Source organism: Vulpes vulpes, chromosome 9 (genome assembly GCF_048418805.1).
Source record: "Vulpes vulpes isolate BD-2025 chromosome 9, VulVul3, whole genome shotgun sequence".
Classification (NCBI taxonomy): domain Eukaryota; kingdom Metazoa; phylum Chordata; class Mammalia; order Carnivora; family Canidae; genus Vulpes; species Vulpes vulpes.
In genome coordinates, this window is record NC_132788.1 from 85,236,982 (window position 1) to 85,260,291 (window position 23,310).

General features: G+C 40.8%; 2 protein-coding genes across 23 annotated transcripts in view; one reads left to right on the plus strand and one right to left on the minus strand.

Moving 5' to 3' along the window:
- Positions 1-7,835, plus strand: part of ACOX2 (acyl-CoA oxidase 2) — a 31,306-nt gene extending 23,471 nt beyond the window's left edge. For 16 of the 18 annotated variants that reach the window (XM_072720583.1, XM_072720585.1, XM_072720577.1 and 13 more), the window contains 2 exons: positions 3,552-3,684; positions 6,933-7,835. In XM_072720583.1, the coding sequence (XP_072576684.1) occupies positions 3,552-3,684; positions 6,933-6,995 (196 nt within the window). In that variant the 3' untranslated portion in view covers positions 6,996-7,835. Of the gene's footprint in view, positions 1-2,630; positions 2,829-3,551; positions 3,685-6,932 lie in introns of all 18 variants that reach the window. The other 2 variants (XR_011994364.1, XR_011994365.1) reach the window with 1 other exon arrangement.
- Positions 7,836-9,803: 1,968 nt separating this feature from the next.
- The window catches only part of KCTD6 (potassium channel tetramerization domain containing 6), a 42,017-nt gene continuing 28,510 nt past the window's right edge, over positions 9,804-23,310 (minus strand). For 2 of the 5 annotated variants that reach the window (XM_025985584.2, XM_072720614.1), the window contains 2 exons: positions 12,543-12,612; positions 9,804-11,212 (listed from right to left, as the gene is read on the minus strand). In XM_025985584.2, the coding sequence (XP_025841369.1) occupies positions 10,526-11,212; positions 12,543-12,612 (757 nt within the window). In that variant the 3' untranslated portion in view covers positions 9,804-10,525. Of the gene's footprint in view, positions 11,213-12,542; positions 12,613-18,559; positions 18,852-19,137; positions 19,306-23,065; positions 23,085-23,310 lie in introns of those variants that run through there. The other 3 variants (XM_072720615.1, XM_072720616.1, XM_025985587.2) reach the window with 3 other exon arrangements.

The window sequence follows — 23,310 nt, forward strand, 5'->3', positions numbered from 1 at the left end:
TGAAAAACAGGTCTAGAAAGAGCAGATAGAAAAAATAGAAAGGAACAAACCATTGATAAAATAATTCAAGAAGCAGGAGGCTAATAAAGAACACGAGTTTCAGACCGAAAAGGCCACAAATACTTAAAGACTAGAGGAGACAAACACACACAGAAAAGTCAAACATACAGTGTGTGACATGGTAAATACATGCTATGAAGAAAAGGAAAGCAGGGAAGAGGATTAGGAATGTGGGGGTCCGGGGGGGTGGGGGGGAGACAGGCTATAGTTTTATTTCATTTGATTTTTTTTTTAAGATTTTATTTATTCATAAGAGACATACAGAGATAGGTAGAGACTTGGGCAGAGGGAGAAGCAGGCTCCTCACAGGGAGCCCAATGCAGGACTTGATTCCGGACCCCGGGATCATACCCTGAGTCAAAGGCAGATGCTCAACCACTGAGCCACCCAGGCGTCGCTTCATTTTGATTTTTTAAAGATTTTACTTTTAAGTAATCTCTACACTGAATGCAGGGCCCAAACTCACAAGCCCAAGATCAAGAGTTGTACTCTCCACTGACTGTAGTTTTAAATAAGTCAGAGAAGGCCTGCCAGGGAGGGTGGTATCTGAGGAAAGATCTCAAGGGGTGGGGACATGAGAGGAGCCATGGGTTGGCTGGGAAAGGAACATTCCAGGCAGAGAAGTACAAATGTTGGAGGCCAGAGCATGCTTGGCACGTCTCCCCAGAGAACAGAGAAGAGGCCACAGAGACTGGAGTGGCATGACTGAGGTGAATGAGAGCAGTGGTCAGAGAGTTAAGGGTGTGCTGGGGCCAGGGGTGAAGACAGGTAGAGATCATTGGAAAGACTTAAAAATTTGGCTTTTAGTTTGTGTGAGAGTGGGAAGGTTTTCAGCATTTCACTCATCTGATATATTTTTCTAAAGGATCACTCCAGCTGCCATATTAAGAACTGACTGGGGAAGGAGATGAATAAAAAGCAGGGAGCCCAACTAGGAGGCTACCTCAATAATCCAAGTGAAAGATGATATCAGGTTAGACTGGATGAGAATACTGGAGGTGATGGGAAGTAGCTGAAGTATGGATATATTTTGAAGGTAGAACAGGATTTGCTGACAGATCACAGGTGTGGAGTGTAAGTGACAGAGAGGAGCTCGAGTTTTTGGCCAGGACAGAGTTGCCATTTCCTATAAATATGCCAGGTTTGGGCAGGATGCATAGGAGAAGGTGCAGAAGATGTGGAGTTTGGCTTTGAACATGTTAAGTTTGAAGAGCCTGTTAGAAATCAAGTAAGATGTTAATAAGCAGGTAAGTGAGACTGGAGAGATAAATTTGGAAGTCATTAGCATATGACTGATATTTAAAGCCATGAGAAGGATATCACATGGAGTGACTATATGAAGAGAAGAGGCCTGAGTACTGTGTCTTGGGACCCTCCAAGGTTGATGAGAGGAAGTAGCCTTGACAAGAGCTATTTCAGTGGAGTGGAAGTGAAAACCTGAATGGATCTAGTTTAGCAGAACAGGTGGAAAGAAGAAATAGCAAAGCATAAACAACCACAACACTTTTAAGGAGCTTTATCATAAAGGGGAGCCAAGATATGGAGTAGATGATGGAGAGGAAAACAGACTCAAAATCTTGTTTTAAGGACGGGAGGTAGGACAGCATGTTTGTATATGAAAATTATCCAGTAGAGAAGGGGATTTTGACATTGTAATGGAAAGGCAAGAAAATTTCTAGTATGTTGTTCTCTAATAGGCAAGAGGAGAAGGTATCTAAGGGATGAGGAGGGGCTGGCATGAGCTGGGAGCCTGGACAGTGTACCTATACCAAAAACAGAGAAAGCATGTATAAATAAAGTGGTGGGAACTTGTGGATGTGCTCTTACCACTTCTATTTTACCAGTGAAATTGGACAAAAAGTCATGTAAGTAAGAGAGATGTGAGATAATCATCTAAGGCAATGAAAGAGTAAAGGAATGAGAGCAATGTCTTATGACTGCTAGCCAGCAGATAAGGGCCCACCTGAACTCCCATTACACCAGTCAGTACTGACTTCCCAGCCACATATGGCTACAAAGGTGGTGACACAGAGTTGGTGAAAAACTGTTGAATATATTTCTGAGGGAGTGAATATAACAGACCATAGAATTTCAGCTGAATAAGGAAGGAAGGGAGGCCACCAGGAGGATGAGGGACATTAAGTTAAGTGGTAGGTACTGGTAGGGTCAAAGAAGTATAACCAGCCCTAAATGGAAATCCTCTCACAGTGATGATGAAGGGTCACCCAGAAAAGATTAAAATAGGAAGCTACAGTATCCCAGTCACCTCAACTGCTTTGTAAAAGGAGGGCTAGGGAAGAGTATAAAAAAAATTGCAATGTTATGTTTTATACCCTTGCTAAAAAAAGTTAAAGAAACATGTGAACAATTTTTATTTTATTTAAGATTTTATTTATTTATTCATGAGAGACACAGAAAGAGAGGCAGAGACATAGGCAGAGGGAGGAGAGCCTGATAAGGGACTGGATCCCAGGACCCCAGGATCACGACCTGAGTCAAAGGCAGACTCTCAACCACTAAGCCACTCAGGCATCCTGTGAACAATTTTTTTTTAATATTTCATTCAATAGGCTAAAAGAAAACACATTTTGTTGCTTGAAAAAGAAAAGAAAAAGATTATCGGAGTCAGAACTCTAGAGGGGGTAAGCCAAAAGGGCAGGAGCCAGTGAAAGGAACACGCCCCACATCATGGAGAAGGTGCAGATATGGAGAACTGAGTCCTGGGATGGCATCTTGGTGGAAAGTGACAGAGGGAGCCCTAGAACAAGGTCAGTAGAGAAGATCCAAGAACCAAGAAGCCACATTTTAGAGGAACATTCATGTAGGTATTGAAATTGCTACGGATGATGACAAAAGTTACAGTGTGAAACAGCAGACCAGGAGGTAGATCACTCTAATGGGAGAGACGTGGTAGGGACACTGCTCAACCGTGAGCAAGATATGTGAAGTCACAGTAATAGACACACATATAGTCATAATAATGCAAGCACCAAATTTAAGTCTGACCAGAATTATAACTATACTGGGAGCAGGAACACCAAGAAGCAGCAGAGGTGAGGCAGGATGATACAAGGGTGACAAGAGGGAACTAAAAACACATCCTTATCTTTTTGTAATGGAGAGTTGACAGATAATACCTAAAACTGAACAACCAAGAAGTAGCAATCCACACAAGATATTTAGAAGCATTCAGGTAAATACCAAAATACCAGCTAAAATACTGAAACTGATTGCCCGAGGTGGGGGAAACACAGATGAGACAAGGATGTGCTGATTTTAAATAATAAGCCTTGAAGATTACCGGACTCCTTCTACTTGTATATCTAACAGATCAAAAATTAAAACTTTTAGAAAATTAAAGCTGAGTTGTTCAAAACAACCGAGCTGAGTTGTTGTGACCTCTTAATTAGGTGTTGTTATTCACCATCCCTGATTAAACAGATTCATAAAAGCAATCTAAAATACTCACAAACTCTTGTTTTCTCTCGCAGGAAGGATGCCATCTTGTTAACTGATGCTTTTGACTTCACGGATCATTGTTTAAATTCAGCACTTGGCTGTTATGATGGAAATGTCTATGAACGTCTGTTCCACTGGGCTCAGAGGTCACCGACCAATACTCAGGTAGTTGAGTAGAACTCATTATGAATTATGTAAGAGAGCAGAGAACAAGCATGAATACAACCTCCATGTTTTCTCATTTTAATTGATTCCCCATTAGGTTGGAAATTACTTGGCATAGCATGTCTGTTAAAAAGATTTTGAGAATACATGAAAAAATCCAGGAGTGGCCTGGATTGGAACTCTGAGTATAGACTGTAATCAGCAAAAGACACGGCTCAGAATTTGGTAAAGGGAATTAAGAGGAAGGTCCAAGCTCTAAATCATGGCTTGACATACCCAAGGGCATACACACATAGTGCCAAACGAACTTTTAAGTAACAAAGAAGATAAATCATTGCAGTGATTGAACCATCATGTTTTCAGCCTTTTACCTCTCAGTTTTGTGTTGATAAAAATGGGTATTCAGAGGTGATAGGAAGCTTCGGGTGGGGGATCACCCTCAGATCAGACTCTGTGCTGGAGATGCCTCCTTCCTCTTCACTCTAAGGAACACAATCCCAGGAACAAAGAAGGCTGTTGCAGGGCCATCAGCAGCCCAAGAAAGCCATATAAATGTCTATTACAAGGGTTATGGCAAAAAGATCCCCAGCTGTCCCTAAGAGAGAATACCAGAACTCTACGTCATTGACAGAAGGGAGGACTCATAAAATCCTAATGATTTAGGGTCAGCGTCCCAGACTCTGCCGTAAGCCTCAACGGGAAAAGTTATGAATGTCAATGACTACAATAACTGGAGTAAAGAAATAAACCCTATATTTAGAATTTGATAACCAATATTTAATAGCAGATTTGATACAGATGATCAAAACAAATATAATCTATAGATATGCAACAGATTATTTTAAGTTCTGCAGTGCAAATGTTATTCAGATAACGAAGCTTACTTTTTTACCCCTTAGGTCAAATTTCAGAAAAGTGTCTTAACACCTCATAAAATTGGCAACTCTTAGGCTTTCATTCACACTTAGCATGGTGTTAGACTTGCTCTTCACATTTGGCATCCTGTCACACCTCACAGCGTAATTTAACACGATTATCTAAAATTATAATATAACTGGTCACCTCCAAGATGCTTGTCAGATAGGCCAATCCATTTTGGTCATTTCCCGTCTCCAGGAAGGCATCCTTTTAACTTGATAAGAAAATATAAAGAATTACCTGAAGAAAGTATGATACATTTACTGCTTAATACAGTTAAGCTACTTCTGGTGTGTTACTTTTTCTATTAGATTCCCCCTACTTTCTAATATTTAAATCCTGGCATGAAACGACAGCAGTCCTCCTACTCCAGATTAGCTCCTATGGTCTAAGGATAAATCTATGCCCTTTGCTGCTCATGAGAAAAACCGACCCTGCCAGCAAATGCTAACATATCTAGCTCAAACCTGCTCAACTAGCAATACAAGGAAACATGCCAGTTCTGATTCCTCCCTCATCTTCACTAAAGAACATAGTGCATTTTTTTTTAACTTTGTTTCTAATCTTTATTTTAAAAGCATTTAATCTGCATACTATATGAGGGCAAGCTTATGTAAATGAGGAGCATGACTGGTCCAGAGCATCAACAGATTTGGTAAAATGTTGATGCTCATCATCTCATCTCATTCGCTTTTCTCTTTTTCTTTCTTTCTTTCTTTCTTTTTTTTTTTTTTTTTTGTTTCTTTTTTTTCCCATTTACTTTTCTGTTTTGCCTATCTCCGGCTACCTGACTGTGAACAAGGATAGAGTCTTTCTCTTCCTAACTCTAGGATCTGTCTCAGAGTAGACACTTTGCATTTATGAAATAAATGAACATAGTTTTATGACCCACAGTGAAATGAAGAACCTCCTGCATACACAGTGCTGCAGACTCTGACCATCTTGGCTTACATTACCTTGCTAAAAAGGTGACAAGTAGAGCAATGTGACTCTTCCATGCACAGCAATTTGGGAATGTGAGATTATCAATGGCCTTAGAGAACTGTTGCCAGTTAGTTAAAATGACAGTCGGTTGACTATTAATATATAGCCACATAATCTTACACTACTGGCTCCTTGAGAGTCTACCAAAATAGCACTTTTAAGGTATATATTTCTAATCTCTAGATAATTTTGAAGCTAAGGACATTTTACTTCAAATGTCACTCTAAGGACAAATTTTTCCTCATTTGTACCAGTAGAAAAAGGCACAATGAAGGTATTTCAAATAAATTAAAACAATAGCTATGTTAAAACATACCTTGGAGACACAAAATTACAAAGGGGAATATATTTCACTGACATTTTCTACCAAAAGAAAAGTGCTATGCTAAGTTAAACATCTCAGAATCCTAAGACAGACTCTCTTCTGTCTGGGGCAGGCTGAGTGTTGAGCTTTATCCCTAGACAGGATGATGCGCTCTCTCATAGTTTACTCTAGCCATGGTGTGTTTGTTTTTTGGCTTTTTTCCTGAGCTGGATGCTATTTCCAACCAGATTCTCCAAAGTGAATTGCAAAAGGCTGTTCCTGTTCCCCACATTAATTCATATTTAAGTGATTCCCTATAGATGCAAGCAGTGCAGGAACCACTGGGGACAATTTCAAAACAAGAATCCTATTTCCCCCAATTATTCTACTGTAAAAATTTGTCCAAGTAGTTGCTAGATACATGAAACACACCTACTGATTCATTCATTCATTCATTCATTCACTCAATGAATATTTATTGAGCATAAGCTCTACACCAGAAACTGTTCTAAGTACTAAGGCTATAAGGGAGAACAGAAGTCATAGACCCTGTCTTTAATGAGGAGCTCAAAGTTTTAGCCTAGACAGGCAAACAAGTAAATATAAAAGATGAGGCTAGAACTGTGAAGCAAAGAATTAAGACATATATTAGTGAACAAGGGGAAATAACCTACTCTTACATAGAACCTTAATTATCCAATTCATCTTCTGGGTCCTTGCTTTGGGGTTAATGTTCAACTTCAAAGAACTTCAAAAAGTCAAGCATTTTATTTGTATTAAATTCCAAAAGCAAATGATAAGCTGTTTCTTAATTGGCCACCTGCATCCACAATTTAAAATCTGCATGAGAAAAGGAAGGATGCCCTTTGGAAAAAATGTTTCTCCATATGTTCACAGAAAACAGATTTAAAAAAACTAATTTTTAAAATTAAGAATCTTATGTAATGTTACTTTTTTGAAACTAAAAACTTAATGTGGAGGTAAAAGTCATTAACCCTGGCAGAAATATTGTCTTAACAATGTACTTTTTTTCTACAAACAGGGGAACCCTGCCTATGAGAAATACATAAAGCCACTATTACAAAGTTGGAGATCCAAGCTGTGAAATAATGAAGAGCACTCAAGAGGCGCCACCATGGGACTATGAACTATGCATATATAGCATTCAACTTTAAAGTATACTTCATATATACTTTATATATTTCAAAAAATATATATATATATGTATACACACACACATATACATGGTTGTTGTTTTTAAAGTAAGCTCTAGGGGCGCCTGGGTGACTCAGTCAATTAAGCATCTGCTTTTGTTTTTGGTTCAGGTCCTAATCTGGGGTCCTGGAATGGAGCCTTGCATCAGGAGGCTCCCTGCTCAGTGGAGAACCTGTTTCTCCCTCTTCCCTATACCCCTCCCCTGTTCATGCTTTCTATGCTATCTCACTGTCTCTCAAATAAATAAATAAAATCGAAAGGAAGGAAGGAAGGAAGCAAGCAAGCAAGCAAGCTCACTTGCTCTGAGGGCAGCCTGGGTAGCTCTGATGGTTAAGGGTTTGCCTTTGGCTCTGGATCCTGGGATCAAGCTCCATGGCGGGCTCCTGACTCAGCAGGGGATAATAATAGCCCTATTATCTTAAAAAAAAATAATAAAGTAAGTTTTATTATACCCAATGTAGGACTTGAACTCACAACTCCAAGATCAAGAATCACATGCTCTACCAATTCAGCCAACCAGGCACCGCCTAAAGTATATATTTTTTAAAGAGGGTCATTATCTGAATGGATGGATGAAACATCTGTGATTTACTTCAAGAAAATCTATGGAAGGAAAAAGGGAGAGTGAATAGCTGAAGATGGGGTCATTCAAGGGGTTCGTGGGTATTTGCACTATTCTACTTCTGATTATGTTTAAAATTTCCCATAATAAATAAAGTAGTGCTATCCATTTGTAGCATCTATTTTGTTAAATACCACAGTTTTGCTTTAGATCTAAAAGTCAAGAGATTCATTAGTTATCACTTATGTCTAATTTAGCACACATTTATCCAAGGTTTAAAGGGATATACACATGTGCACACACAATCCTCCTCCAAAAGTGCCTGTTCTTGGAGTAATCTAAATAAAATGTAGAGCTCTGAGAATACCACTAAGTATCAATTTTTGAAAATCAACTATTTCGCAGGGAAAATGATTTAAAATTTTCTTAAAAAGACATAATTGTCTCAAATTACCCAAATATAATCAAACTACATTTTTCATATTGCACAAGTAAACACTCAAAACTAAATGCCACCAGATTAAATTGCAAAAAAATCTCAGCTGGCTACTTTTCCTAATTTACTTATAAAAATAATCATTCAGTTAATTTTTTCTTTTTTTCTTCTCTTTTTTTTTAAGTAAGCTCCACACCCAGCATGGAGCCCAATGCAGGGTTGCAACCCTCGACCCTGAGATTAAGACCTGAGATTAAGAGCTGGATGCCTGGGATCCCTGGGTGGCCCAGCGGTTTGGCGCCTGCCTTTGGCCCAGGGCGCGATCCTGGAGACCCGGGATTGAATCCCACATCGGGCTCCCAGTGCATGGAGCCTGCTTCTCCCTCTGCCTATGTCTCTGCCTCTCTCTCTCTCTCTGTGACTATCATAAATAAATAAAGATTAAAAAAAAAAAAAAAAAAAAAGAGCTGGATGCCTAACAACTGACTGAGCCACCCAGGAGCCCCTTAGTTAATAATTAATAAACCTAAGAAAATTGACCAAAACAAACTTTTCTCCAGTAAACTGGGCAAGGAAGAGACCCCATAAGATTTTAATTTTTAAAACCTTAGAACTAATATTATTTCCATTTCCACATCAGTTTTCAACCCAAATCATCCTGTCTTGCTTCTATCTCTGCCAATTCAACAACACACAAGTGGCTGGATGTTTTTTTGGAGGAGGGGGGTAATCTCTGATCAATTTGAAGTATTAGACAATTTTCTAAAAAGATAACCTCACACCAGCACCATTTAATGAAACCACAGCAACCTGCCAATAGTATGATAGGATTTTAGTTTGAAGACGGCTGAAGATGGTTTAGTTGAAGATGGTAAAAACAGGGTAATTACAGGTTTCTAGATATTGGGCATTTGTCAAATCTTAAATTTTCAGAGAGACATGGGCAAAAATGGATATAGGTAAGTGTTCTCATCCTCCTTTCAGAGACAGAATTTCAGAATTCTCTCATGTAGAAGAGAAAAGGAAAGGGCACACAGCCTCAAAACTCCATTCTTCCCTTAGAAAACAGGGAAGAAATTACATGACTTACTTTATAAAGTGTTCCAGCAACTAGAAGTCTCACTATAGCTAACATAATCCTTCCTATAACTTCCAAGAAAGAGAATCAAAGCAACTATTCAAAATAAAGACCACAGTAAAATAAAGTACATATGTATCTCCAACTGTTCCAGAGCCTTCACTCACTGCAGTTTAGTTTTTCTCCTCAGAAACAGACTTAACTATAATAATAAAATATATTTGTGGGCCACCATAATATTGTGAGAAAAAAGTAAAGAGCCAGTTTGTCCCTGTGCTCAGTGCAAAGCTAGCAAAAGGGTCATATTCAGTGCTGACAATTAGTGGCTTCCTGAAGAAAAATCTTCAACGTAAGTCCTATTTGAAAAAAAAAATTATCAAATTGTTTGATTCCCTGTTTGAATATGCACTCTTTTAGACAAGATGATTAATTCCATCCATTCCTGCTCCAGTAACACGGTAGATTCTATAAACTGCCTCCTCAGGTTCTACTGAGTCCTCTGGAGTCAAATACAAAGGTGTTATATGCAGGATATACTGGGACATAAACCAAACAATACATACTTTAGGCAAGAAATATGATGTCCCCCCCCATAAGTAATAATAATCAACAAATACAAACCTAATTTTCATATTTCATTTTTTATTAGTTTTTTTTTTCTTCTGGTAGACAGTACACTTGGGAATTATACTGCACCAGGCATAAGAAGTAAGAGTTCTACCACAGGGACATTTTGTATTCAGAATCCAATATAAATATTTCTAGTCAGACATTTCCATGGCTACAGATATTTGGTTGCTTGATTTATATGCATAGAAAGAAACAGTTGTCATAACTGTAAAAAGCAGTACTTAACAAGTACTTTTAAATGATTGGAACAGTTTTCCTTTAATATTACAATACTTCTTATTGGTTTGGAAACTAGGTCACCCTACATGATGTTTTGATTTTTCTCAAAGGCATCATGAATACTCTGTTTATTCTTTCATTCCTGCATTTTTAGCCTTCTAGTTGAGTTAGGGACCATTTAATCAGAAATCATTGTAGCACTGTAATAAAAAAAGCTCTGTTAAGAGTAGATTATATACCATAATGATTTTCATACTTCTTTTTATAAAAAAGGTATCTGGAGGCTCCAAACAGGCACATGCATACTCAAGGTAAAAGGAACAAAACATAGAGGAGTCTGCTAACGCACAAAACTTCCTTCTGGTCCTCAATGCCTTCAAATAAATACAAATATTAAAAAAAAAAAAAAATCCCACACTGTGATTTAAAAAAAAAAAAAAGTCTCTTCCATGTCCTGGAGAGTGAGTTTCCAGGAACTTCTCCCAGGCTTAGAGATCAGTCATCGGTCTTCCGGGCCAGCCTACAGAAAGTCCAGTTGTGCTCCACTGTGTTCTCGTTGGCCCGCTCACTCATGTGATGCACTCGAGTGTTGCGGATCGTGAAACCTTGTTTCGTAATGTATTCCATCAGGTGGACCCGGAGAGAAACTTCCTGGTGATAATCACAGGGTCCAAAAGTAAAGGAAACCTGGCAATCTCTGGTGTCCATCATATGCTTATTCCACTTCGTGAAATAGTTTGAGATACCTTCTAGTAAGGAATGGACCTTGGTGGTGATGGTTAATTGGGTTATGATGACAGCTACTGGATTGGAGTACTTAGAAAGCTTCCGAGTGCTAGATAATTCCACAACCTCTTCAAAAGTATCCATAGGATACAAAGGCTTAGGGTCATTGAGACACTGAATCAAGGGCTCAATCTGATAAAAATCTGCTTCTTTCCGAAGCAGATCAAATTCCTTAAAATCCAAAGGTAAGGTCAATTCTGAAGTTCTTAAGAAGTTGAGAACATATCGGAAAAGAGGTCCATCTCGATCAATGAAGTAATTGCCTTGAGGGTCTCGAGCTGTGGGGAAGTCCCCCCCAAACATAGCTCCAAGCATGGAATCCGGGTAACGCGTCAGTGTGGTCAGAGACGTTGTATACAAGTGTCCACCTACATTTAACGTGACTGGGTCAGTCATCTGAAATTTTTAAAAAATGATCAGTCATCTGAAATCTCTTAAATCCTAACTTTGACAAATTAAAAAAATTAATAGTATCAAGCAAAAGATTCCTTCAGGCTATAATATATTTAGCAGTCCTATAATACAAAATAGCTTTACTATCAATGATAAACCTACCCAGATAAAGGGATCTAATACTTTCTTTCAATAGGAAAAGGGTAAATCTAATTAATTAAAACCTTACACTAAAAAAGAAGAGCATGACTTCCAAAGCCATTTAATTTCCGGTCCAATACCTATAGAGAAGTTTTTAGGTCAGATTATACTATGGGAAGAGAAAAGCCAAGCTAAAATATACCCATATAAGTTTTTTTCTGATTAAAAGAAAAGAGAATTTCCTTTTTCTTAATTCAATTTAACACAAAAGAGGATAAAAATGATTTGATAATTTAAAGATATCTACTTTCAATACTTCTTTCATTTTTCCCACTAAAAAAAGGGGGACAAATCATAAAATTTATTTTAAAAATAAAAATTAGTGCAGACCTACTCTTTATAATTTCTCCATGGAAAATACAGTGCCAAATACTAACATAACAATATACTAGTCAACACAATCTTATATACCCAAAGGCTAACAGCAGCTTTCAAATTTTATAATCTGATACTGTATTCACTTTTGTAACATTAATGTTGCAATCTGGCTTTTAATTTTGAAAAGCTAGCTTCTCTACATAATACCTACCTTCCCTTTTAGAAATTATATTTAAGAAAAAAATAAAAATAAAGACAGATGGACTCCAAGTACTAGACAAGTGAAATATTTCTTTGATTAAAGGATAAGTAGAAAAAAAAAAAAAAGGATAAGTAAAATAGGAAGACCAGCACATTCAAAAAAAAAGTACAAGTGGGAAAAGAAAAAAAAAAGTACAAGTGGGAGAAGTGGCAACTTCTCAAACTTCAACTTTCCTAACACAAGAAAAATCCTCTGTACCATTACCTACTAGACCATTTTAACAGTTACTACTCTATGTAGGGTTTTAAGAGTGACATACTTTGAAGACCTTTAAATTATTATGATCTCTCTCAAGTAAGTGATTATAAAAAGTCACTTAGAGAGCTCATATGGACTTTGCTTACACAAAAAGACCGAACTAAACAAAAACACCCCAAAAATAAACTCATTAAGAGGGGAGAGGGTGTTTTTTTTGGGGGGGGGGAGAGGGTGTTATACTAATTTATAACTTTCATTCTTTTAAGATGCATTATACCTAAGAATACAGAAGAAGGGGGAAAGACACAAAAATTATTGGCCAGCCTTCAAAATGCATCTGCAAAAGCATCTCACCATATAGCCCCAGTCTCCATTATCCATCTGCTCCAGCGCTGCGTCTTGGGGAGCCCAGGTTCCAGGGAAACTTGGGGGGAGAAAAAGACATATGACAGAGCATGTAACTATGAAAACAGAATGATTCTTCCACCCAAAAGAGCAGGCCAAGCATCGGGTAACTAGTCATCTTCACTCAACCAAAACTGGCTACAGGGCAAAGACCTGGAGAGGATAGCATTCCTCTAAGACTGTCTACGCATGCCTAAGAGATTGACGATCTTTAGAGAAAAAAATTATCCCATGCTTAGGGAAGGAGAAGGAGCCCAGTAAGTACACCAGTCATTCAATTTCTACCTATCCTTTCTCCCTCTGCCTGTGTCTCTGCCTCTCTCTCTCATGAACAAATAAATAAATCTGTAAAAAAAAAAAAAAAAAAAAAAAAAAAATTCTACCTACCCTCTCTGGTAATTCAATTTTTAGAATTTCTACAGGAGAACATTATGGTTAACTGTACAAGCTTATCCTGGTGCAAACCTACAATGATCCTTATCAAAAAGGTGATTTAAGGAAAGGGAGAAAGAGAACTCTTTTTCATCCATTTCAGCTACACAACCAAACATCTCAGTAAAAGCATTAAAAGTCATAAACCTCCCAAGACACCAGTATACTTTCCAAGAGAAATACATCAGAATGGTATTTCTTTTATAACATTAAAAAACACTAATTATGCTTTTAATAACGATAGATTTCATTTTGTACAATAATCAAAACAAATAGAAAACAATTTAAATGCCAAATCATTAGAGCACAATTTGGGACAAAAAGAACCTTAGAAATCTGGTTGCCAGTCATTCAGCCGGCATTTATGGAGAGCCAGCCTGAAGACATTGATAAACACCCAGATACTAATGATGCCAGTTTGAATTTATTTTTATCTACAATTCAAAAGCACTTAAACACTTTCCCAGCTACAGAATTGCTTTAGTCAGTCCCCTCTCACACACTTCATTCTCCAAATCAACCAGCAAAGCAAACTGCAGAGCAAATTTCAAAAGCTCTGGCAAGAGACAGTAAGAAACGTGAACTTATCGGTATTTATCCAGGAAAAGCACTGGCTTTTTATATGGTCTTTGAACAAATTCACTTTTCCCACTTTTAGAGAAATCTGGCACACTATTCCCAGAACAGGCCCTGGCTACAGAAGATCACAAAGGCTCTTTCTCAAAAAGGTCACTCAGGCATGTAGAGAACATTTGCATAGCACAGCATGGGCTGAAATCAGAGCCTGAAGCGTCTATTTTTCCACCTTGCACATTCTTCAAAGAAAACAAGCTAAAATGTGGACCAGACAACGTGCCATCAGGTTTAATTCTCCATACTCAGCAGCTGGATATAGATAGACCTCCACATGCTATAGGGTGAGAAATAGAACAAATGTCAAATTCAGGGGGGTTATGACAACCTTTCATTCCTCTGACTTGCTTCATAGTATTTGAAGTAAACAGAATCAAGAAAACAGGCTTTACCAATTTATATTATGAACATCTGATTCAGTTACTGATACAACAGAAAGATCTGTAACTGAGCAATTTAAAAGGCCAGTCATCCGAAAGTTCTGGAAATAGGCTCATCTTTGGTATCTTCCCATCACCCAAAGTATTCATTCCTGACAGCCTCAAAAATAATTCAACCAACATTTATTAAAGGTCAACGGGGTGGGTGGACGATGTGCAATGTAGAGACACAAAAATAAGAAAACAATCTTTGCCTTCATGGAGCTTTCTATCTGTGAAGAAAAACAACATGCAACAACTGTACAGAAAAGTGCTACATAATGGATGGACTAGCAGAGGCCTTCAGGAAGATAAAACAAGAACACTTCCAAGTGGGCGACTTCAGGAAGAGCTCACTCAGGAGAACTCTGCAGGAATATCTGGACAACCTGAGAGAAGGGATTCCAAAATTTAAATAAAAAGATATTCTAAAATTTAAATAAATTTTCTCCCACAACATTCCTGATACAATAATCAGTGCATGAATTACCATCCCCATTTCAGAGATGCAAAATAGAAAAAAAAGCAGATTAAATGACTTGCTCAAGTTCCCACAGTTTGGAAAGTAACGGACTAAGAACTTGGATTTTCTGGGATGCCTGGGTGGCTCAGTGGTTGGGCATCTGCCTTTGGCTCAGGGCGTGATCCTGGGGTCCAGGGATCGGGGATAGGGTCCGCATCAGGCTTCTTGCATGGAGCCTGCTACTCCTTTTGCCTGTGTGTCTGCCTCTCCTTCTCTGTGTCTCTCATGAATAAATATATAAATCTTTAACCAAAAAAAAAGAAGATCTTGGATTTTCTGACAACTAGTCTAGATCTTTCTATAAATCCCCTCTTTGGGTGGAAATTGAAAGAACAGAATCCAGGAAACAAGAAACTGAAAGGATTAACTATAAACTCCCTAGCAGGTGGATTTTATTTATAAATAAATTTAATAGTAACTAAGTCTAAGTGAGCAGTCACAATGGGCTTGTAAAAATTCCCCTGAGGCAAAAAAGCAAGCACCTACTCACAAGCACCCCTGTCTCAAGTAAAGAACTCCAATCCATGAATATCCAAATGGTTAAATGAGAACTGGGTGACCAAAGACAAAGGAAAAAAACAGACATCATCAATGTTACAGGTGTTATGCAAGGTCTGTCCACTATTAATCCTTTTCTCCCCCCTTTTCTACTGCTAAACCAAAATAAGATAACTTCTTAAACAATCATAAAAAGAAAATTAGATGACTTGGAGTCTGTTCCACAGCAAAAGCCCAGGTTCTGCTCCGATTCAAAGATGTAATGAAACCCAAGTTTAGTAATTCAAGAAATCAATTATGGGAATCTATATAAGTTCGTGTTTCTTTAAAAACACCCAAAAACCTCCCTACATTTGTGTATAAGATACAAATACTCAAAATAAAATGAAGTTACTATTAGTCATTTCCAATAACAATGACTAAACTGTCTTAAAAAACCAAACTGTTCACTAAAGAGCCCTAAGGGGAAAAAACAGTATTGATCAGTTTAAATTTTATCCCTACTCCTTACTTCTAAACATCCTCTATGGGGATGCTTAATGCTTAGATGCTGCAAGAAACAAACCAAAAAATAAGCAGATTCCTGGTCATCCAATAGCTGAATAATCAGCCTCTAAACTGATGACTATTAGGAACATCTCAGAGACAATACAGATGAATGAAATAAAACATAATCTGAAAGAATTTTTGGGATAGCGTCAATCTCTTCTACTAAATCATTTTTCAGAGCTGCTAACATTTAGAAAATGATTCATTTGCTTTTCATCTTCTCTCTCTTCTGGCACAGTCTCCAATAGAGGGTTTAATGAGAAGTTAAATGACCACAAGACAGGCAGCAGAAGGAAGATCTTGAAATGGGTATCAAATGGGCCTGTTTTACTTGATGAAGACAAAGAAAAATCTAATATTCCAGAAAATCTGCCAGGAATAGGGATTATGAGGGTAACAATGAAAAACTTATTTCTTTAAAGTGACTATCCTTACTAAAGATCATTTTAAACAACTGTAAATGCAACCAAGCACAATTATAAAGTTCAAAGAAAGCCTTCTGACCCTTGAAAATCAGTCCTACCTGAAAGTATCTCACCTACGGTACAAATAAAATTCTTGTGGAAACAACTGGCTGACCATTCCCAAAGAATATAAAACAGTGCTGAAAATTCACCCACACTTAAGCTTCAAAGGTTAATTATGACTAATGTGTAAATTCTGACAGCATAATGTTAGCAGATAATTAAGCGAAGGAAAACACACACTAAAGAATTTATAAAAGCCTTAAAAGAAACTGCTAACAATTTTCTAAACTAGCAAATCTGAAAAATCCACAATCCAACAAGTTAATAACTTACCTAAGAACCTAGACCATTCTCCTCATCACTGCAGAACTGCAAGCAATCAAGCTTTTGGTTATGATGAACTAATTCTACATAAATATTCTGGGTTTATCATTTCTGCTACAGACTAAAACTAAGCATTATCACAAGCAAAAGTCCTACTTCTATATAACAACTTATCCATCAGAAGGCACACCTCCAAACTCGGATAAATAATAAAAACCTGTAATTACTGCCTTCCCAAAGTTTCTAGGTAACCCCTGTAAAATGCTTTTCTACGGAAATCTTTGTGTCTGGCATTCAGAAAAGAAGACTCAATAAATTCCATCTATACATCCCTCAAAATTCCATTTGTATGGAATTCCTCAGTTCTTGAAACATAGGAGTTTGAAAATGAAATACTTTTTATAGGAACGAGTTCAGCGACATCTAAAGGAATCTTCTGGGTTAACATTCACATATAGGCTGACACAAGTAGCCAGGCACACAAGGAGAAAGTGATTATGGTGTTAGGGTGTCCTTACCAACACAAAAATAGATTGTTTTTTCCTAAAATTAATTATTTTTTCTCCTTCCTCTCTCCATGTAGTCTAGAGGAAAGGAGGTCTAGGTTGAAAAAATGACCTTAATACTAAAGAGTTGTCACAAATAGCCACAAAATCAAAACATACCTCTTATTCTCAGTTTCTACAAAATGAAATAGTATAATACCACCTTCCCAATCATAATGATACCATACAGGCATAACACAAAAGGAAACAACCGACCTACAGGGTCCTGGTCCTAAAAGATCAGGACTAGGGTTCTGAAGTCACATGCAAGCCAGTGCAGAGGAAAAGAGAACTGATGACCAGTGAGCCTCTGCATCCCACTCTACTCCTTTTATTCATCATGAGACCCCTGAGGAAATCCCTCTTTAAGTCCAGCTTCTTTGCGGAAAAAGAAAATAAGCAAGATCATGACTAGGGAACCATGTGCTAACTGGCAGGTATTAACACAAACGAGAAGATACTAGTGGTGGTAGCATAAACAAAATTTGGGTTGGTAAACTGAGAAACTTCAGAGTGTGAGCACGAGTAATTTGCAGCCCTGGCATGGAAACAGGAAAAAATATATGGGAGAAAAGGCCTCTTAGTTTGCTTCCAATCTCCCCGGGTCCTCCTTTCTCCAGAGCTCCAGAAGGGAGAATTAATTACAGGTAGAGGGGAGCAACCAGCTTTTATAGAGACCACCAGATATCTGAGCTCTTGATCACAGAAGGGACTTCTCTAAAGCATGACTCAGGATTATCTATAAGGTAAAGCCCCATCCAGATAAATATGCATATTCCATTTTAAAATAGACTCTAAATACCAAAATCCGAGATAATACTGAGGGACCCATAGACGGATTCACCCTAGGATTCCTTTATGTACTAATGCCTTGAGTAAAACATGACTTGTGAAAATCTGAATCACACACATCTCGGGAATGGCACGGATGGCAGTCCTCACCAACTCAACCCTTCCTATCTATCGGCATCACATAAAATGAAATATTGGCATGGACCGGCAGTTCTCGACCAAAGAACAAGTTCTCTCCCAACTACCAACCCTGCAGATAAAACGATTTTTCCTTTTCCTTAGCTACATATTTGTTCATTTGAAAACATCAATCTTGGGATCGGGCCTGTGCTAACTGCTGTGCTAGTAGCTCTCTTCCTATTCTGAGATCGCGCCTGGGCATCTGTGGCAGGGGGGAAAAAATAATAAATAAATAAATAAATAAATAGGTAGATAGATAAATAAATTAAATAAATAAACAAATAAGCAAGCAAGCCAGCCAGCCAAGGGGGAAAAAGGGTAGGAGATACCTGGGCCCACCCCAAACATTCTTGGCCAAGCCAGGTCACGGGGGGGGGGGGGGGGGGGGCGCGCCTGTCACTCAAACCTCTTCTACCACAAAGTCCTAAAATCGGATTTTTATCAACTTGGTCCAGAACTATACTGGAACAGAAGAAACATGACAACTTCAGCAGAATATCCAGAGGATCCGTTTTGGTTTCTGCCGTCCCACAGCCTCAGGCACAGCCTCCACCGCCGCCAGCCTGGCAGGTGCCTCGGGGCTCCCCATCACCACGGTCCTCACCTCGGACGTCCACCACTGGAAACGCCAAGACACACACATCCGAGCCTAAGGGACTCAGCTGCACTCACAGGGCCGTCTTGGGGGGCGGGGGGGGGCAGAAAATGCCCTAGAGCTGGGTTCAGAAGCCCTGCCATAGCCCTTGAATTAGGGCAATTGGTGGCCAATAGGCGCCACCCCCTAAAACAATCCTTTTCGAGCAAAAGTCGATGTGTCCCGGTCCGGGCCATGCTTCGCTGCTGCCCCACAGCCGAAGACCCCCCCACCGCACCCCGGCCCGGGCGGGGGCACGAGATGCTCTCCGGGCCCCGGCGGGGGGCGCGCCCCGGCGACGCGAGCCCGGGGCCCCCGAAGCGCCCGGCCCCGCCCCAGCCGGGCCGCCCGGCCCCGGCCTCCGGCCCCCGGCCGCGGGCTCGTGCCAGCCCCGGAGCGCGCCGCCCCGGCTCCCCGCGGTGCCCTCGGCGCGGCCCGCCACCGCCCGGATCCCGGCCGCTCCGCGCGGGCTTCTCCTGTGGCCCGCCCTCCCGAGCCCCGAGCCCCGGGCCCCCGGGCCCCCGAGCCCCGGGCCCGCCCCCACTCACTGCGCGGCGGCGGCGGCGGCCCGGCCCGGAGACGCGGCGGCCGGAGAGCGGGAGCGCGAGGACGAGCGAGCCTGCGCCCGGCGGCGGCGGCGGCGGCGACGGCGGCGGCGGTGGCGGCGGCAGAGCGGACGACTGAGCCCGCGCCCGGAGTTGCGGCTCCTGCCGCCCGGCGCGGGCGGCGCCTTCCCAGCAGAGCCGCGGCGCCGCAAGCGCGGGCGCCCCCTAACGGCGGCGCGGGCGGGAGGCCAGAGGGCCAAGAAGGCCGGAGGAGCTCAGCCGGGCGCAGCCGGGGCCCAGCGGTCAGGCTGGCTCCGCGGCAATCCCGAAGGCCCCGCCCCCGAAGCGCCGAGGCCCCGCCCACGAGCCCGCCCCCTGCGCCCCGCCCCCCGCCGCAGTTTGGAGTCAGCCCAACCCCCCGCACTTCTCCCTGCGTCCTCCGACGCGGGTCCTCCCAGCTGTTCCTGTTGTCTCCCCAACACGTATGGGGCCCCGGCCGTGTACAGCCGCCACCAAGACGGAAGGGGGTCCTAATGGGAGGGGAAGGCAGGCAAAACTCAAGCAAACAGGCAGGAGACAAAATAATGACAAGTTGTAATTCTAAGTGCTGACAGTGAGCGAGAGGAGGGGCCTCTGCCTCAGGCGGGGTGGCGGCCAGGACCTGGACGCCCAGCCTGTGGCCAGAGCACCTGGGGCGGGGAGGGGGGGGGGAGCCACCCTGTGATATCGCCCATCTAGCCTGCTGGGCAGGGTAGGGAAGGGCAGGCGGGGAGAAGGGCGGAGCTGGCTTCAGCAAAGAAAATGATCGGTGCAAAGGCCCTGAGGCTGGAAGCCTCAGGAAGAAGCTGGCCCTTGGTGAGGCTGGCACCAGTTATTGTCCTCAGTCCACCACTACAGAAGCCAAGGTTGCAGAGGTTAGGGGATTACCTGAAGTCTCAGAGCTAACTGGTCGGCAGGCATAGACTCCTTCCAAATCCCATTCTATTTCCGCTAACCAGATCTCTGTCCCCGTTCAGGTAGGATCAGGTAAATGATGTTGGTTTTGTCCTTTTCCCTTCTCCATCAGGATGACCCCTGGCTCTAGGAACTCACCTGTGTTTCATGTATACATGTGCCTGGGTTGGCTCTGGAGTTAAACTGTTGGGTTTTTTTTTTTTTGGGGGGGGGGGTGGTTAAAGATTTTATTTATTTAAAGAGCAGGGCAGGCATAAGGGGAAGCAGGGCCCCAGCAGAAAAAGGAGTCCAGTACTGGGCTCAATCCCAGGACCTGAGGATCAGGACCCAAGCGGAAGGTAGATGCCTAATTGACTGAGCCACCCAGGTACCTCTGGGGTTTAACTTTTATCAGCATGATCATCACAGTCATCTGATAATTTGGGTTTTCTCTGAAAACCCAAATGGATAGGTTAAATGAATGGCATATGCTTCATGAACATGATTTAGTGCTATATTATCATACTCAAAAAGACCAGATGAGGATACAGGAAAATACGTATGAAAATAAGCCATGCACAAAATGGTATATGTGGTATAATCCTAACTTTATATTTAAAAATACAAATATGGGATGCCTGGGTAGCTCAGTGATTGAGCGTCTGCCTTTCACTCAGGGCATGATCCCAGGGTCTGGGATCGAGTCTCACATGGGCTCCTTGCAGAGAGCCTGCTTCTCTGTCTGTCTTTGCCTTTCTGTGTGTCTCTCATGAATAAATAAAAATAAATAAATAAATAAATAAATAAATAAATAAATAAATAAAAATACAAATATACATAGACAAAAATTTTGAAGAAAATAGATCAAATCATTGATCATAGTTCTCCAGGTACTAGGATGGGAATGTTAGTGGTTTATTTTAATGTGCTTCTGAATTTTCTGTACTTTCTAGAATGCATAGGTAACTGAATTTATAATCAGAAAATATGATGAGTTTTTAGTTTTTACACAAGAAAAACAATACCAAAATTACCCAGCACTCAGATCTTCAGGATTTGGTGCACTGAAAATCCAGAACTGCCCCTTGGCATACCAGTGTCCTTAGAAGAGTTATTTCCCTTTATAAGGTTTCTGTTTCCTCAATTAAAAATAGAGGAATTAATTTTGTCAGTTTTCTCAGAACTATTCTCATGTATCTCTTGAAGTGTTTATTGCTATTATAAATTATATTTTCAAATCCATATTTTCGAATATATTGATGATTACTGAAATGTGGTTGATTTTTATATAATAATCTTATATTCAGCAAACTTGAACTCTTTTTTTAATTCTAATAAGTTCATAGCCTCTCTTGAATTTTCTGTTAAATAATCATAGAGTCTGCAAGTAATTACATTTAGCATCTCCCTGTCCAGCCTTTATTTCCTGTCTCTTGTTTTTTTACTGCACCGACTAAAATCTTCAGCATGATGTTGAATAACAATGATGACAGTGGGGATTTCTATCTTGTTCTTGACTGTTTCTAATATGTTACCCTTAAAGATAGTGTTTGTCATAGATTTTTATTTTTATTTTTTTTAAGATTTATTTATTTATTTATTTATGGTAGACAGAGAGAGAGGCAGAGACACAGGAGGAGGGAGAAGCAGGCTCCATGCCAGGAGCCCGACATGGGACTCGATTCAGGGACTCGATCCAGGGACTCCAGGACCGCGCCCTGGGCCAAAGGCAGGCGCTAAACCGCTGAGCCAACCAGGGATCCCTGTCATAGATTTTTAATAGATACCTTTTATGAGGGTAAGGAAGCACTATTCTGCTTTATTAGGAATGGGTGCTGTACTTTATCAAATATGATGTTTTTCCCCCTTATCCAATGGTGGATTTTGTTTTATTAAACTGTCCACACATTCCTGGAATCAACACACCTTTGGTGATGTGTTATTTTTTCAATATACTTCTAGGTTGCATTGCTAATATTTTATTTAGAGTTTTTGCATTCATATCTATGAATGAAATATGCCTGCTAATTTCCTCCCCTGTTCTCTCCTTGTCTGGTTTTGCTGTCACAGTTACAGGAGCTCAAAAAAATCAAAGATTGAGTATTAGGGCCCCTGGGTGGCTCAGTGGTTGAGCAACTGCCTTTGGCTCAGGTTGTGATCCTGGGGTCCTAGGACTGAGCCCCACATCAGGGTCCCTGCATGGAGCCTGCTTCTCCCTCTGCCTATGTCTCTGCCTCTCTCTCCATGTCTCTTATGAATAAATAAATAAATAAAATCTTAAAAAAAAAAAAGATTGTCTATTCACTCTACAGCTTATATAAGACTGAGATTTTCTGTAGTTTGGATTTTCTATAGGGTTCTCCTGTAAACCATCTTGGTTTGGGAGTTGGGGGTGGAAAGTGTTTATACTGACACCCCAACCCACAATATTCAATCTGGCCTCAATCTCTCCACCTAAATAGCTCTTGTGGGGCCACCAGGAATCTCTGTTGCTGAATCTGAAAGATCCTCCTCAGATCTCCCTCACTCAGGCCTCCCTGTAGCGATACTGTGACCACATCCTCCAGGAGATAGCCTCTTCCTATGGCTTGTTCCAGTTTCCCTCCTTCCTCTCAGACTCATGGAGATGCTCCTCCTCTTGCTCTACCAGCCCCTTCTGCCCAGGTTTCTGGCCAAGGCCATCCTCTCCTGTCTACCCATTTCTGTGGACTGGCTCAGCCACCTCCACGGAGTCCATTATTATCTCTAAGCCAAAAGATTCCCAGATCAATACCTCCAGCCCCAGCCTCTCTCCTGAACTCGACCTACAGATGCTGCATATTCTATGGCCCCTACTATGTGCCAGGCACTGTGCTGAGTGTTTCTGCCTTCTGGATCAGTTCTCTATTGCCACATAATAAATCAGCCCCAAATGTAGGGGGCTCAAAACATAAACATTTCTTATCTCATAGTTTCTATGGGTCAAGAAGTTAGAAGTAGTTTAGGTAGAAGATCTTACAGTCTAGATGTCAGCTGGGGCTGCAGTCAGCGGAAGGCTTGGCTGGCACTGGAGAATCCACTTCCAAGATCACTCAGGTAGTTTTTAGCAGGAAGCAGTGGCCCCTCTTCACCTGAGCCTCTCCCAATAGCATGGCAGCTGGGTTAGCCCCCAGCGCGAGTGATCTAAGAAAGAAAAGCCTGAAGCCACGATGTCTTTTATAACGTAGCCTTCAAAGTAACATACGTGTAGTCTCTCAGTCTCAC